Below are 12,628 nucleotides of genomic sequence, written 5' to 3' on the forward strand. Positions count from 1 at the left end.
TGCCTGGGTGGCCCCGTCGGTTAAGCATCTGACCGGCTCAGGTCACGATCTCACAGTTCATGGGTTCAAGCCCCGCGTCGGGCTCTGTGCTGACAGCTCAGAACCTGGAATCTGCTTCGGATTCGGTGTCTCCCCCTGTCTCTCTGCCCCCTCCCCTCAAAAATGAATAAACATTGAAAGAAATAAAAAAAAAACCCTTTACACTTTCAGCAAACTATTATTGAGCCTTTCCATGGACACAGAGTTCTAACAGGCAGAGGGAACATACAGGTGACCGAAGCAAGATGCCTGCTCTCGAGCAGTTTACAAACCAGAGGCCGCACTTTCACACTGCATGTGTAAGATTGTGCTAATGGTCCTGCACTGAGAGCTGTCTGCATGCAAAATGCATGTGCTACAGCAAAGTGATGTCAGTAACACTGGATTTTCTACAAAAAGACGTAAGCACAGTTCGTAATTGCACATATAAGCCACTTGAACGGGGACGTTTGTAAATCGGTCACTGAAAGGGAAGTTTCATGTCTACGTCAAAGTTTCCATTACGGCCTCTCTTCCCCGTTTCTGAAACAAATTAAAAGATAATGCGGCACTCTGATCAGTTGGCGTCGAAGGGTTCAGAGGAATTTCAGTGAAAAGAATGTCAGAGCTACTTTTGAGGTGACTTTGGAGAAAACTTAGTACCGCTTTATGGTCTTTCCAAAATCTGGTCCAGAGATGAGCCTCCTCATTGCCAGTGTCATGTGAACGGAGGCAAGAGTCAGCCACCTGGGGCATTCAGAGAAAGGCGATGATAGCCAGAGACTCCAAAAGAAAAGAGGTGCTCTGATTTCTTGAACTGCCCATATGTTCCCACCAAGAGGACACACCCTGGTAAGACATGCGATAAATATCTACCTTCGAGGTGCAAGAAACAATCCTTATTTAATAGACAATAGACACTTGATAAATCTTTTCTAAAAGAAAGAAAGAAAGAATGAATGAATAAGTAAAGATAACTTTATCTAAGTGTCAAAAGTTCAATCGGAACCAATGTTTAAAACACATTTACCCCAAATACATTCGGGGTGTGTCAGCTCTTGGTTTTACTTGGAATAAGAGAGGACACTGCCTAGAAAGCAGCTTCCATTCCTCCCAGAGAAAGTTCTATGCCACCATTGTTGGGGATGAAATAGAGCAAGGTATTCCTTAAAAGCAGTCCCTTGTCTGTCCTTGGTTTGTGTCAAGAACTTTTCCTAAATTGAATGTGGATGGAGATCTAAAGGTAAATAAACAAACATAAAGAAACAGTAAAGGTTCTGCACGTCTCAGAAGAAACAGGATTTCTCTTTGAAGTTTTTCTTGGTTCTGCAAGCATAGTTTCTATTTCCTTTTTTTAACATTTTTGTTTATTATTTTTGAGAGATAGAGGGAGACAGAGCACGAGCTGCGGAGGTGCAGAGAGAGAAAGAGGGAGACACAAAATCGGAAGCAGGCTCCAGGCTGTCAGCACAGAGCCCGAAGCGGGACTCGAACCATGGACTGTGAGGTCATGACCTGAGCCAAAGTCAGACGCTCAATTGACTGAGCCACCCAGGCACCCCGCCTAGTTACTACTTCTGCTATGATTTATGAATTTTGTTATTACTTCTTTTTATTGTGCCTTTACAGGCCTCTCTCCAGGGCTTCAGTGGAAACTCTTTTGTTCAGAAACTATCAATGCCTCATGTGTAAGAACTGGTCAGTAATGAATTGTTCAGTAAATCCATGCAGATGAGATGTCTGAGATTAAAAAAAAAATGAGGGGGGCTTCTGGGTGGCTCAGTCGGTTGAGCATCCGACTTCAGCTCAGGTCATGATCTCACTGTGAGTTCAAGCCCCTCATGGGGCTCTGGGCTTCCAGCTCGGAGCCTGGAGCCTGCTTCTGTTTCTGTGTCTCCCTCTCTCTCTGTCCCTCCCCTGCTCACGCTCTGTCTCTGTCTGTGTCTCAATAAATAAACATTAAAAAATTTTTTTTTAATTAAAAAAAATGTGGGACAACATTAACAGTGAACATAATTACCTTCAAATTACATGCTGAATTACTTATGAGGGTTTTTCAGTATGTAATTATATATAATAAACATAGTAAACTCTAATAAGCACACTGATGAGGTGGGAAGCAGGAGGAGGGCTCGTGGCTCACCCTCTCAATGTGGATGCAGGGTCACTGCAGGGAGCCACGGAGGTCCCCTCTAAGTAACCCTCCCCTTTGCCCCCAGCACTGACTCGAGATGGGAGCAAAGCCCCAGGAGATACTTCGGATTTGATCCCAACATTCAACTCGGGCCACAGGGTGGTAGGTTGGTTAGCAATTATGTATGATCAATTCCCAGAAGTAGCAGCCACCGTTTGAAACTTTGGGGGCAGCCCAGGATGGGGGAGGTGACAGGCGGCCTTCGTGCTCAGTGCAGCCTCTTCCGAGATTCCAAGTGTTGGAGGACAAGTACCTTTTCAGGATAAAGTCGACAGCATCTCTGTGTTGGTTTGCAAGCCCCCACCCCACCGCGGGGAGTTCTGCAGGTGTGATCTGAGACCAGTCCCCATATTTGGAGGACAAGGAGAGACCCAGAAAGAGGTGGGCCACTCCAGGTCGGTAGGTGGCGGGTATAATAAGCAAAGGGAACTTACATACCGGGCTTGTCTTGGGCGGCTACAGGTTCCTGTACCCACTCGCCAGGGTCTTAACAGTTTATAGTGAGGCATTAACAGGGTTCAGCTGCATATACTGGCCAGCAGCTGTGAGCATCTGGGTCCTTGGCCGGCCTCCAAGAGGGGGAAGGGCCAACGGAGCCCACATTCCAAGGACAGGGGAGGGGGTTTGGACCTCCCATCCCCGGGATCCAGCTCATGGGTCCCGTCCTCTTGATGACCTTCCCTAACTCTGTGTGATTCTTTTTCATCATGGGTTGTAGCAGTTCCTGTTGTTCTTCGGTGTGGACAACATCTCTGATTTCTTGTAGCAGCTTTCCAAGAATGACACAGCACCGGGTCAAAGGTGCGTGGGCTGAGCAGGCAGAAGTTAAGTATCAAAACGATGCAAGTCGTTAGATTTGCAGTAGTGACTAATTGTACAAAGTTACTGAGAATTAGCATCCTGTGTTCTATTCTCCGGCACCTTAATAATATCTTCCTGAATACAAACGGGTTTTTATTCTTACCTTGTTTTGTGATTAAGGAGTAGTCCCACAGCTGAACTCCACCATGCAAACGATGAGAACAAATGTGAAGCCAGCTCCATATTTTAATAACAGTAATTTATTAATTACACTAATAATTAATAACAGTAAATTAATTAACAGTAATCTATGCTGTCCCACCACTTACGGAAGACCCTTGCTAATCCTATGCATGCTGATTTTTTTTTTTAATGTGGACGAAGTTTAATGGTTGCTTACTGGATGAGGAAAAGCAAAGTAAATATTTCAGCTCCTTGCATTTGTTCAACTCGGATCCCGGACCGTGAGCTTCCAGACATCAGAGAATGTGCCTCGTCCCGGCATTATTCCAACACACATCACTCTCCCCTGCATATGGTAGATAATTTTTAGACGTTTCTTGAGGAAATAGGTGAAGTATTTCAATAGCACCTACAGGAACCTCAGGGATGGTCTCTGCTGAGTAGCTTCTGAGAAGCAAGTCCTCCGCATGTCACTGTTTTCTCAGGACCATCGATGCAATATTAGGAATATAACATGGTGGTTAAGAGCAAGGCTTTATTTTTTTTATTTATTTTTTATTATTATTATTATTAAAAAAAATTTTTTTTTCAACGTTTATTTATTTTTGGGACAGAGAGAGACAGAGCATGAACGGGGGAGGGGCAGAGAGAGAGGGAGACACAGAATCGGAAACAGGCTCCAGGCTCTGAGCCATCAGCCCAGAGCCTGACGCGGGGCTCGAACTCACTGACCGCGAGATCGTGACCTGAGCTGAAGTCGGACGCCCAACCGACTGAGCCACCCAGGTGCCCCAAGAGCAAGGCTTTAAAAAAATTTTTTTTAATGTTTATTTATGTTTGAGAGACAGAGAGAGACAGAGTGTGAGGGACAGAGAGAGAGGGAGACACAGAATGTGGAGCAGGTTCCGGGCTCCGAGCTGTCAGCACAGAGCCTGATGTGGGGCTCAAACTCATGAACTGGGAGATCATGACCTGAGCCGAAGTCAGAGGCTTAACCAACTGAGCCACCCAGGCACCCCTAGAGCAAGGCTTTTGAAATAATAGAATGGGGTGCAAATCACAGTCCGGCCTCTTACTAAATGTGTGTCCTTAGACGAATCACTTAAACCCTATGAGCCACGGTTTTCTCACTTATATACTAAGAATGATAGTAATACCCATTGCTTAGGATTGTTATCAAGTAACATATATACAGGAGACATTTATTACAATGTCTTGTATATAATGCACGCCCAATAAGTAGAAAATTGTATTATTATTATTAATATAATATTGTTATTATTAATATAATTACAACCGTGAAGATATAAAATGTTATTTTATTATTAGAAGTGAAAGTAAGGTTAATAAATGCAGCACACTTGTTGGGAAAAGAAATATATTTAAAATTAACAAGAATGAGCTGGCTGTTCCTGTGCTGACCAAGTCAGAAGCCACTTGACCCCAAGATTTACTAAGAGCAGTGTTACAAAGTAACACATGAATGTCAACACACCCCATGAGCCTTCTTTTCCTCTTTCTTTTGCTGCTTAATTAATACAATACCCTTTATGACATTGAAAACAAAGATTAAGTTTTTCAATTCACTATGAAAAAAATACTGATTCATTAATGAATAGATTAGTTATATTTGTTCACTTTTTTGAAGGCCAAGTTTTGTTTGTTTGTGTTGTTTCGTTTTGTTTTTGCTTTTAAAGTATTATTTAGTGATCTTCTTGCTCTAAGATTCTTTGTCATCGTCTTGAACCACCACACAACTGCAGCCAACTACTTTTTTGGGTCTCATTCCCTGTCAATTCTACAGAGGCCTGCCCATTCTCCTAGTTTCTCATGGTCACCAATGTACGTGAAGTTGATTTACTGTTGACCACAATGGACTCCACTAGCTTCACACATTACAGTTGGCCGCAAGCACACAAAGATGGCCTTGACTCATTATTGACCCAGACTGGAACTCACCGTGCACAACATGCTAAGGTACAAAAGGAGCAGGAGAGTCATAATAGGACCTGCTGAAATATGTCTATATGGCTATTTATCAATAATAAATATTCAAGTTAGGAATTAGGGTTATTTTTCAACTGTATCCATTGGTAGTACCATGGAGAGAACTTAGTCTTATGAAGATAATTTTTCCATTACCGTATCTTACAAACAAATACTTTGACAATGCTAAAATTAAATGTTTACCCAGATCATTTCCAGACAATCAACTTATCTTGACTAAAGTGAGTGGCAGAAAGCTTAATTATCATAGTCAGATCCAAAGATATGTCAAGCGCCCTCCTTAATGCACTTGACATATTTGTTTTTATCTGACTTTGTTAAGGAGGGCACTTGTCGAGATGAGATTGGTGTTGTATGTAAGAGATGAATCGCTGAGTTCTATCCCTGAGACCAATACTACACTGTGTGCTACCTAACTTTAATTTAAATAAATAAATTACGTACTCTAAAAAAATGTGTCAAGTTGGGTACAGAGCAAAAGAAACTATTGAATTCAGTTATTAGGGAATTCTGTTCCTTGGTGACCTTTGTAAGACCAGTTTCGGTAAACAGCTGATGGGAAAGGACAGATCACAGAGCTGAGAGTGAAAAGGCACCAGTGGCCACATAGACGTCCAATAATTAGATCTTACTTGAGGTCCTCGGTCTTATGAAAAAAGATTTTAGCTTGACCCAAGTGTTTGTTTATAGCTTCCTTCATCTCTTTGTTCCTCAGACTGTAGATTATGGGGTTGAAGAAGGGGGACAAGACTGCAAAGGCCAGAGCAATGGCTGTGTCCCAGAATAAGGAGTAGGTGGCCGAGAAGCGTAGGTACATGAGGGCCACACTGCCAAAGAAAAGCAAAAAGACAGTGATGTGGGAGACGCACGTGGAAAAGGCCTTGCGGCGGCCTTCAGCTGACCGAATACGTAGAATTACAGCCACAATGCCAACATAGGACATGAAAATGAGCATTACGGCTGTGATAATCTCCACTGCGTGGACAGTATCTACCACCTGAATCATGACGATGGCTTGTGTGTCTGTGCAGGCCAGGCGTAGCACGGGGAGGAAGTCACAGAAGATATGCTCCAGGCGATTAGAGCCACAAAATGGCAGTGTCGAGATCCAGGCAATCTCAGGGAGGGGTGTGATAAAGCCACAAACACAGCAACCTAAAGTCAATTGGGCACACAGCCTGGGGGTCATGATAGTGGGATAATGAAGAGGGCTGCAGATGGCCAGGTAGCGGTCAAAGGCCATAGCTGTCAAGAGACAAACCTCACTGATGCCAGTGGAATGGAAGAAATACATCTGCAGGAGGCAACCATTTAAGGAAATGGTCCTCTCACCGAGCAGGCTGGCAAGCATTTTTGGAATGGTCGCTGTGGTGTACCAGATCTCCAGAAAGGAAAGGGTGCTGATGAAGAAGTACATGGGTGTGTGGAGGGGAGCATTCAGCTGGACCACTGTGATGATGACAAGGTTTCCAATGACAATGAAGGTGTAAATGAAGAGCAGTGGAATAAAACAGGTGACAGAACTTCCCCAGGAATAAGGGAAAGCAGAGAAGATGAACTCCCGAGTGGCACTTTGATTGGGGCTCTCCATTTTCTAGTTGAAAACAAGGACTTCCAGCTCCCAGTTCACTCAAGCCTTGTAGGAGGTGCCTACGATTATTGGCCAGGAAGTAAACATGCCTACCGAATGCCAGCACTGTGTAGATCCCTGTACTGGGGATGCAGAGGAAGACAAAGGAAGAAAGAAATAGTCCATATTCCATAGATGCTTACAACTAAGGTTGTAGTATGGGAAAAATATCCAGGCAGAAAGCAGAGTCAACATTTTAGATCAGTGATTCTCAAATTTTAGCATGCATCAGAGCCATATGGAGGGCTTGTTAAAACACAGATTGCTGGTCTATATCCTGAAGGTTTCTAACTCAGTCGGTATGGGATAAGGCCAAAGAATTTGCATGCCTAACACATTTCTAGGTGATGCTAATCCTACTGGTCAGGTGTGTTTAGACAAAGAAAGAATTAGACAAGGCAGTGAGGGAACAGCTAGGTGATGTTTCTTCTGTATTCAAGTCTTACTGGTTCCCCAACGATCTCCCCAAAACGGTTTTAAAATTCTTTCCTCAAACTCCCAATTCCTCATCTAATTCTTGGCATATGATTTCATTGAATATTCTAATGCCAAAGACAAACCATCACTGGTGAATTTCACCCTCTTCCTTCCCTTTCTGCCTCTAAATAAGACATCCTCTGTCTCTCTCTTTCTCTCTCTCTCCCTTCATCCCTCCATGTATATATGCATAATATACATAATATGTATTTAACAATTATTCAGAGAATATTCAGAAAAGAAAAACCACCGTTCATCTTTTTTTTTAAGAAACGATGGGTCATTCTACAATCTCCCATTCCTTCCCTTCCCCCTCTTCTAGAAAAATGGATCTCAAGTGTGTTTTGTGACAGAAGACTTTGGTCAAATGACGTAGTTCATGGAAAGTGGCTAATTGAAGCCATAAATGCAGAGCTGCTCCAGGGGGATTGTATGGGGAGCGGAGGTGGACAGGGGGCCTGGAGGCTCTGTGAAATGCAATTTAAACTCAAGGCATTGCAGGATATGGTCCTATTAATTTATTCCCTTTTGAAAACATTTGTTTTATTTTCTTCATTGATTCTCTCTTTTCTGCTATCAAATGGGCACAAATCTTATCCTGGGAGAAAAGTACCATCTCTACACAGACTATTTATTTCTTTTGTATCAACATCATTTTTCCCTAATACGTTAATATGTATTTATTGACTTCATTCGCTCCTGAAACCCTCTGAATCAATGATCTGCTCTCAATGCTCTACATCTCTTTTCTTAAAGTGTATCAGTGGCTTTCTGATTAAAAATCCAGTGCCCCCCACCCCCCTGTCTCCTCATTGCCACTAATGTCCAAAGGTCAATCACCTGATCGTTGAAAGTCTTTCCTTTTTGGCCTTTTTGACATCATGCTATCCTGATTTCCCTCATTGGCTATTCTGTCTTCCACCTCCCAGATTTCTATGTTTGTTTATTTTTTCTATCTTTGTTTATTATTTCTTACTCCATATTTTTTTCTCACACAGAGACTTTATTTATTCAAGATTGCTTATCAACTTCTTTTGGCCTTCTACACTCATTCACTACAGTGGCTCCAGAATTCCTTATTTGTGGGTCTCTCTCCGGTGGTCCACATTTTCTTTGGAACCCTCTCACTTAGAGGTCTCACCTGGACACAAACCTGCTCTCTTCACCTGTTACAGATTGAATTCGTCATCCCAAAGTTCACATGTTAACGTTCTAACCCCTGGGACCTCAGAATGTGACTCTATTTGGAGAAAGGGTCTTTAAGGAGATAATTAAATCAAAATGAGGTCACTCGGGTGGGTCCTAATCCAATATGACTGGTGAACATCCAAGAAGAGTAGATGTGGACACAGACAGTTTCAGTGGGAGGACCACAGGAAGACTCAGGGGGAAGACAGCCATCTACAAACCACAAAGACCTCATGAGGAAGCAACTCTGCCCAAACCTGGATCTCAGACTTCTAGTTCTCAGAATTGTAAGAAAATAAATTCCTGACGTTGAAGCCACTGAACCCACATCTATCTTCATCCAAAAGTTAGTAATCCTAAATCTAGTGCAAATGTTAATGATGTTAATGCCAAACAGCTAACTGGAAATCTCATTTGATTCCTGAAGCATTGATACCCGAAACATTTCAGAAATCAATCACTATGCTCACTTGTGGTTTTAAAGCAAAAATCACGTAAGCTTTGGCCCCATTTACATCCCACACGTTTCCTGGGAAATTTTAATATTTTGATATTTAATCCTGGGAAACTTTTATGCTTTGTATGAACTTGCCTTATAACGTTTTCTTCTAATTTCTCCTTGCTCCAAATAATCTCAACAGATATTCACAGTATCTGCGTGCACTCTAAGGTTATCTATTCTTATGCAGGTGGGTTATTCTTTTCCTAGGTAGCTTCAATTTCCCCAAATTAGTTAATTCACTGACCTTCCTGCTGTTGGACTCCAAAGTTGGACAAACATTGAGAAGACTCAATCTTTCTCTACCCTGATGTTGCCAGCCATATAGAGTCACTAAGACCAACTGCCTTTGCCCTTCTGCTGTGTTTCTACCCTGAGTCCTCCAACTGAACTTCGTTTCCTTCACCAGGTTTTTTAGATTTATAGATCTGATGCTTCCTGTAGAACTCTCTCTCTCTGCCCCAGCCCCATAAGTATGTATGTGTGTATCTTTTTCTTAGCATAACCAGCATGGGAAGACAGACTCTCCTGGGGATTTTACATAGGCTAATTAAGATAACTAAGAAAACAATCATTCCCCATAATAGCTCCAATTAAGAAAAACAGTTCAGCCTGGTAATTAGGAGAACCCAGTCGCAGGGAACTCCCAGAGAACTCCAGTCCAGGACAAATGAGATAGTCTGGAAGCCTGAAGCATTGGAATAAATGTATTTTTCTAAGTTTGTCTGTTTGTTTGTTTGTTTTTTTGTTTTAGAGAGAGAATAGGGAAGGGAGAGAGAGAGGGTGAGGGAGAATCCCAAGTAGGTTCCACACTCAGCACAGAACCTGACCTGGGGCTCGATCCCACAACCCTGAGGTAACAACCCGTGCCGATATCAAGAGTTGGACACCCAACCAACTGAGCCACACAGGATCCCCAGAATGAATGTGTTTTTAAAAACTTCCTTTTCTGTAGTACTTTTGGTTGGGTTGACTTTTAAATGAATCAAACTACTGAAAATCCAACACTTGGATTTGAAGGAAGTTGATTCAGCAGAGAGGAGCGGATTGGTGGAACAATGACAAGCGAGATCCAGACTTCCATCCCGATTACTTATTTCCAGCCATTAAGCCAAATTTAGGAAAAAGCAAATTTGCTTTTAAGCTATAAGACATTCCATTCTCTCTTTGAATTTCTCCTTCTCTGTGTTATGGGCTAAACTCCTCTGTAAAAAGTTCTGGTTCCGTTACAAAAAACAGCTGTTAGGAACCCAAATCTGAATTTTAGGAAATGACATTTTTCTTTTAGTATATTTGACATGGGAATTGACAGTTAATAACACATTGTCCTAAAAATTTTGTGTTCTCATTGGCAAGTTCAACTGGGTGCTAACATGGTACTTCAAAAAATGCTTATTAATTCTTACTCTATAATTAAACTACTCTTTATACTTGTATCAGTTAGGAATGCTCCTTGCTTATTTGATCCCGAATAGATGAGTCACTCTCTTGGACTTTTCCTTAAGGTTGCAAAATAGATCTCTAAGTGCCAGGCATCGTTTCCACACTCACAGCAAAAAAGTTGTGCCGCTGGGACTCCACCAGCAATAGCTCTCCCAGAAATCCTGGCAAATTGTTGCCAACATCTCCATACTCGGAACCCCTTCAGAGACATGGGCAAAATAGGTTTAGGTGTGGGTCCTGGATTAGACAACAGAGCCAACAGGATCTGCTATATCCTTGTTCACCTTAAAATACTAATTTGGAAATTAAGTCGAATTTTAAAATTCTGTATAATTTTAAGCATTGTGTTTGTTTTAGGAGACTCTATAAAAGGTATTGGTTATTTACATGGAAACAAATTTACTTGACAACCCGTGATGACATTTAATTCTGTATCATCGATTCCAAACTCAGGCAAAGTTTCCCTTCAAGTAGTACATGAAGTCATGTCTAAGAAATTTATATAGTTGCAGCCATTTTAGACTTATTGGAACAATCCACTATTTTCATAAATGACATTAAATTACAATATGAAAGTATAAATTATTTTTTAACGTTTTGAAGCATGATAACAACAATGAAATACGTATCCATTTATTCAATGAATGAAATTTTATGAAACAAAGGACTCAGTATTAAAGTTGTCAACGTGTAGGGGCATCTGGGGGGGCTCAGTCAGTTAAGTAACTGACCCTTGGTTTCCTACTTTGGTATCATGACTCAGGTCATAGTCTCATGGTTCATGAGTTTGAGGCCTGTCTCAGACTCTGCACTGACAGTGTAGAGCCTGCTTGGGATTCTCTCTCTCTCTCTCTCTCTCTCTCTCTCTCTCAAAAATAATAAATAAAATTTATTTATTTTTTTTTAACGTTTATTTATTTTTGAGACAGAGAGAGACAGAGCATGAACGGGGGAGGGACAGAGAGAGAGAGGGAGACACAGAATCGGAAGCAGGCTCCAGGCTCTGAGCCATCAGCCCAGAGCCTGATGCGGGGCTCAAACTCACAGACCGTGAGATCGTGACCAGAGCAGAAGTCGGACGCTTAACCGACCGAGCCACCCGGGTGCCCCAATAAATAAACTTTAAAATTAAATTAAGATGCTTATTTCTTTTGAGAGAGAGAGAGTGAACGCAAGTGGGTGAGGAACAGATAAGAGAGGGAGACGCAGAATCCGAAGCATCCTCCAGACTCTGAGCTGTCAGCACAGAGCCTCACACAGGACTCAAACGCACGAACTGTGAGATCATGACCTGAGTGAAGTCAGATGCTTAACTGACTGAGCCACCCAGGCGCCCCATCAATATAAATCACCAAAATTAAAAAAAAAAAAAAAAGCATATTTAAAAAAAAGAAAAAGAAAAATTGTCAACACATAACAATTAAGAGTTAAAAGGAAAAACAGAAAAGATCTGCGCTGGTTATTAAATATATGCGATATCATTCCAGTGATTCTCAAATAAACGTGTTTGCATTCCTTTTGTTTTGTCTCAGATTGACAAAGAATATGCCAAGGGATACATGCTACACGAGGTAATGTGTTGAAATGTAAACTCTCAATGTTGCTGACTATACAAATTCTTAGGATATCGAGAATGGTGATTTGGCACTACTTCATTTTTAAATCCTGAATATTATTGAATATTGCAGCTGTATTTCTAGGAATTAATCTTGCAACAAGATCGCAGTCTACACACATACATGCCGTTTTTCACTGTGACATGATTTCACTGTGACATGTTTACGCTTAGATGTGATTGAAATAAACTTAAATCTGCAGCCATAGGGTTAAGGGGTACAACCATAATGCAACATACTACGCTGCAGTTGTTTGATATGGAAATACTAGACCTCTGTGCTGTGACTTGGAAAGACATAAACAAATGTGTTGTTAACTCTGATGGCATGCGATCTGCTTTTGTTTTTAGAGTTTATTTATTTATTTATTTAGAGAGTGAAACAGTGTGGGGGAGGGGCGGAGAGACAGGGGAGAGAAAATTCCAAGCGGGCTCCGTGCCATCAGCGCAGAGCCTGATGCAAGGCTTGATCTCACGAACTGTGAGATCATGGCTTGAGCCAAAATCGAGAGTCGGACACTTAACCAACTGAGCCAACCAGGCGCCTCAATGATCTGCTTTTGTAAAAAAAAA

General features: G+C 41.8%; 1 protein-coding gene across 1 annotated transcript; it reads right to left on the reverse strand.

Moving 5' to 3' along the window:
- Nucleotides 1-5,831: 5,831 nt before the first annotated feature.
- Nucleotides 5,832-6,813, reverse strand: LOC106987143 (olfactory receptor 6K2). The gene has a single exon (XM_015085385.3). It carries the CDS (start codon nt 6,792-6,794, stop codon nt 5,832-5,834), a length of 963 nt encoding a protein of 320 aa, XP_014940871.2. The 5' UTR covers nt 6,795-6,813.
- Nucleotides 6,814-12,628: the final 5,815 nt, after the last annotated feature.

The sequence above is a fragment of the Acinonyx jubatus genome, chromosome E4, assembly GCF_027475565.1.
Source record: "Acinonyx jubatus isolate Ajub_Pintada_27869175 chromosome E4, VMU_Ajub_asm_v1.0, whole genome shotgun sequence".
Classification (NCBI taxonomy): domain Eukaryota; kingdom Metazoa; phylum Chordata; class Mammalia; order Carnivora; family Felidae; genus Acinonyx; species Acinonyx jubatus.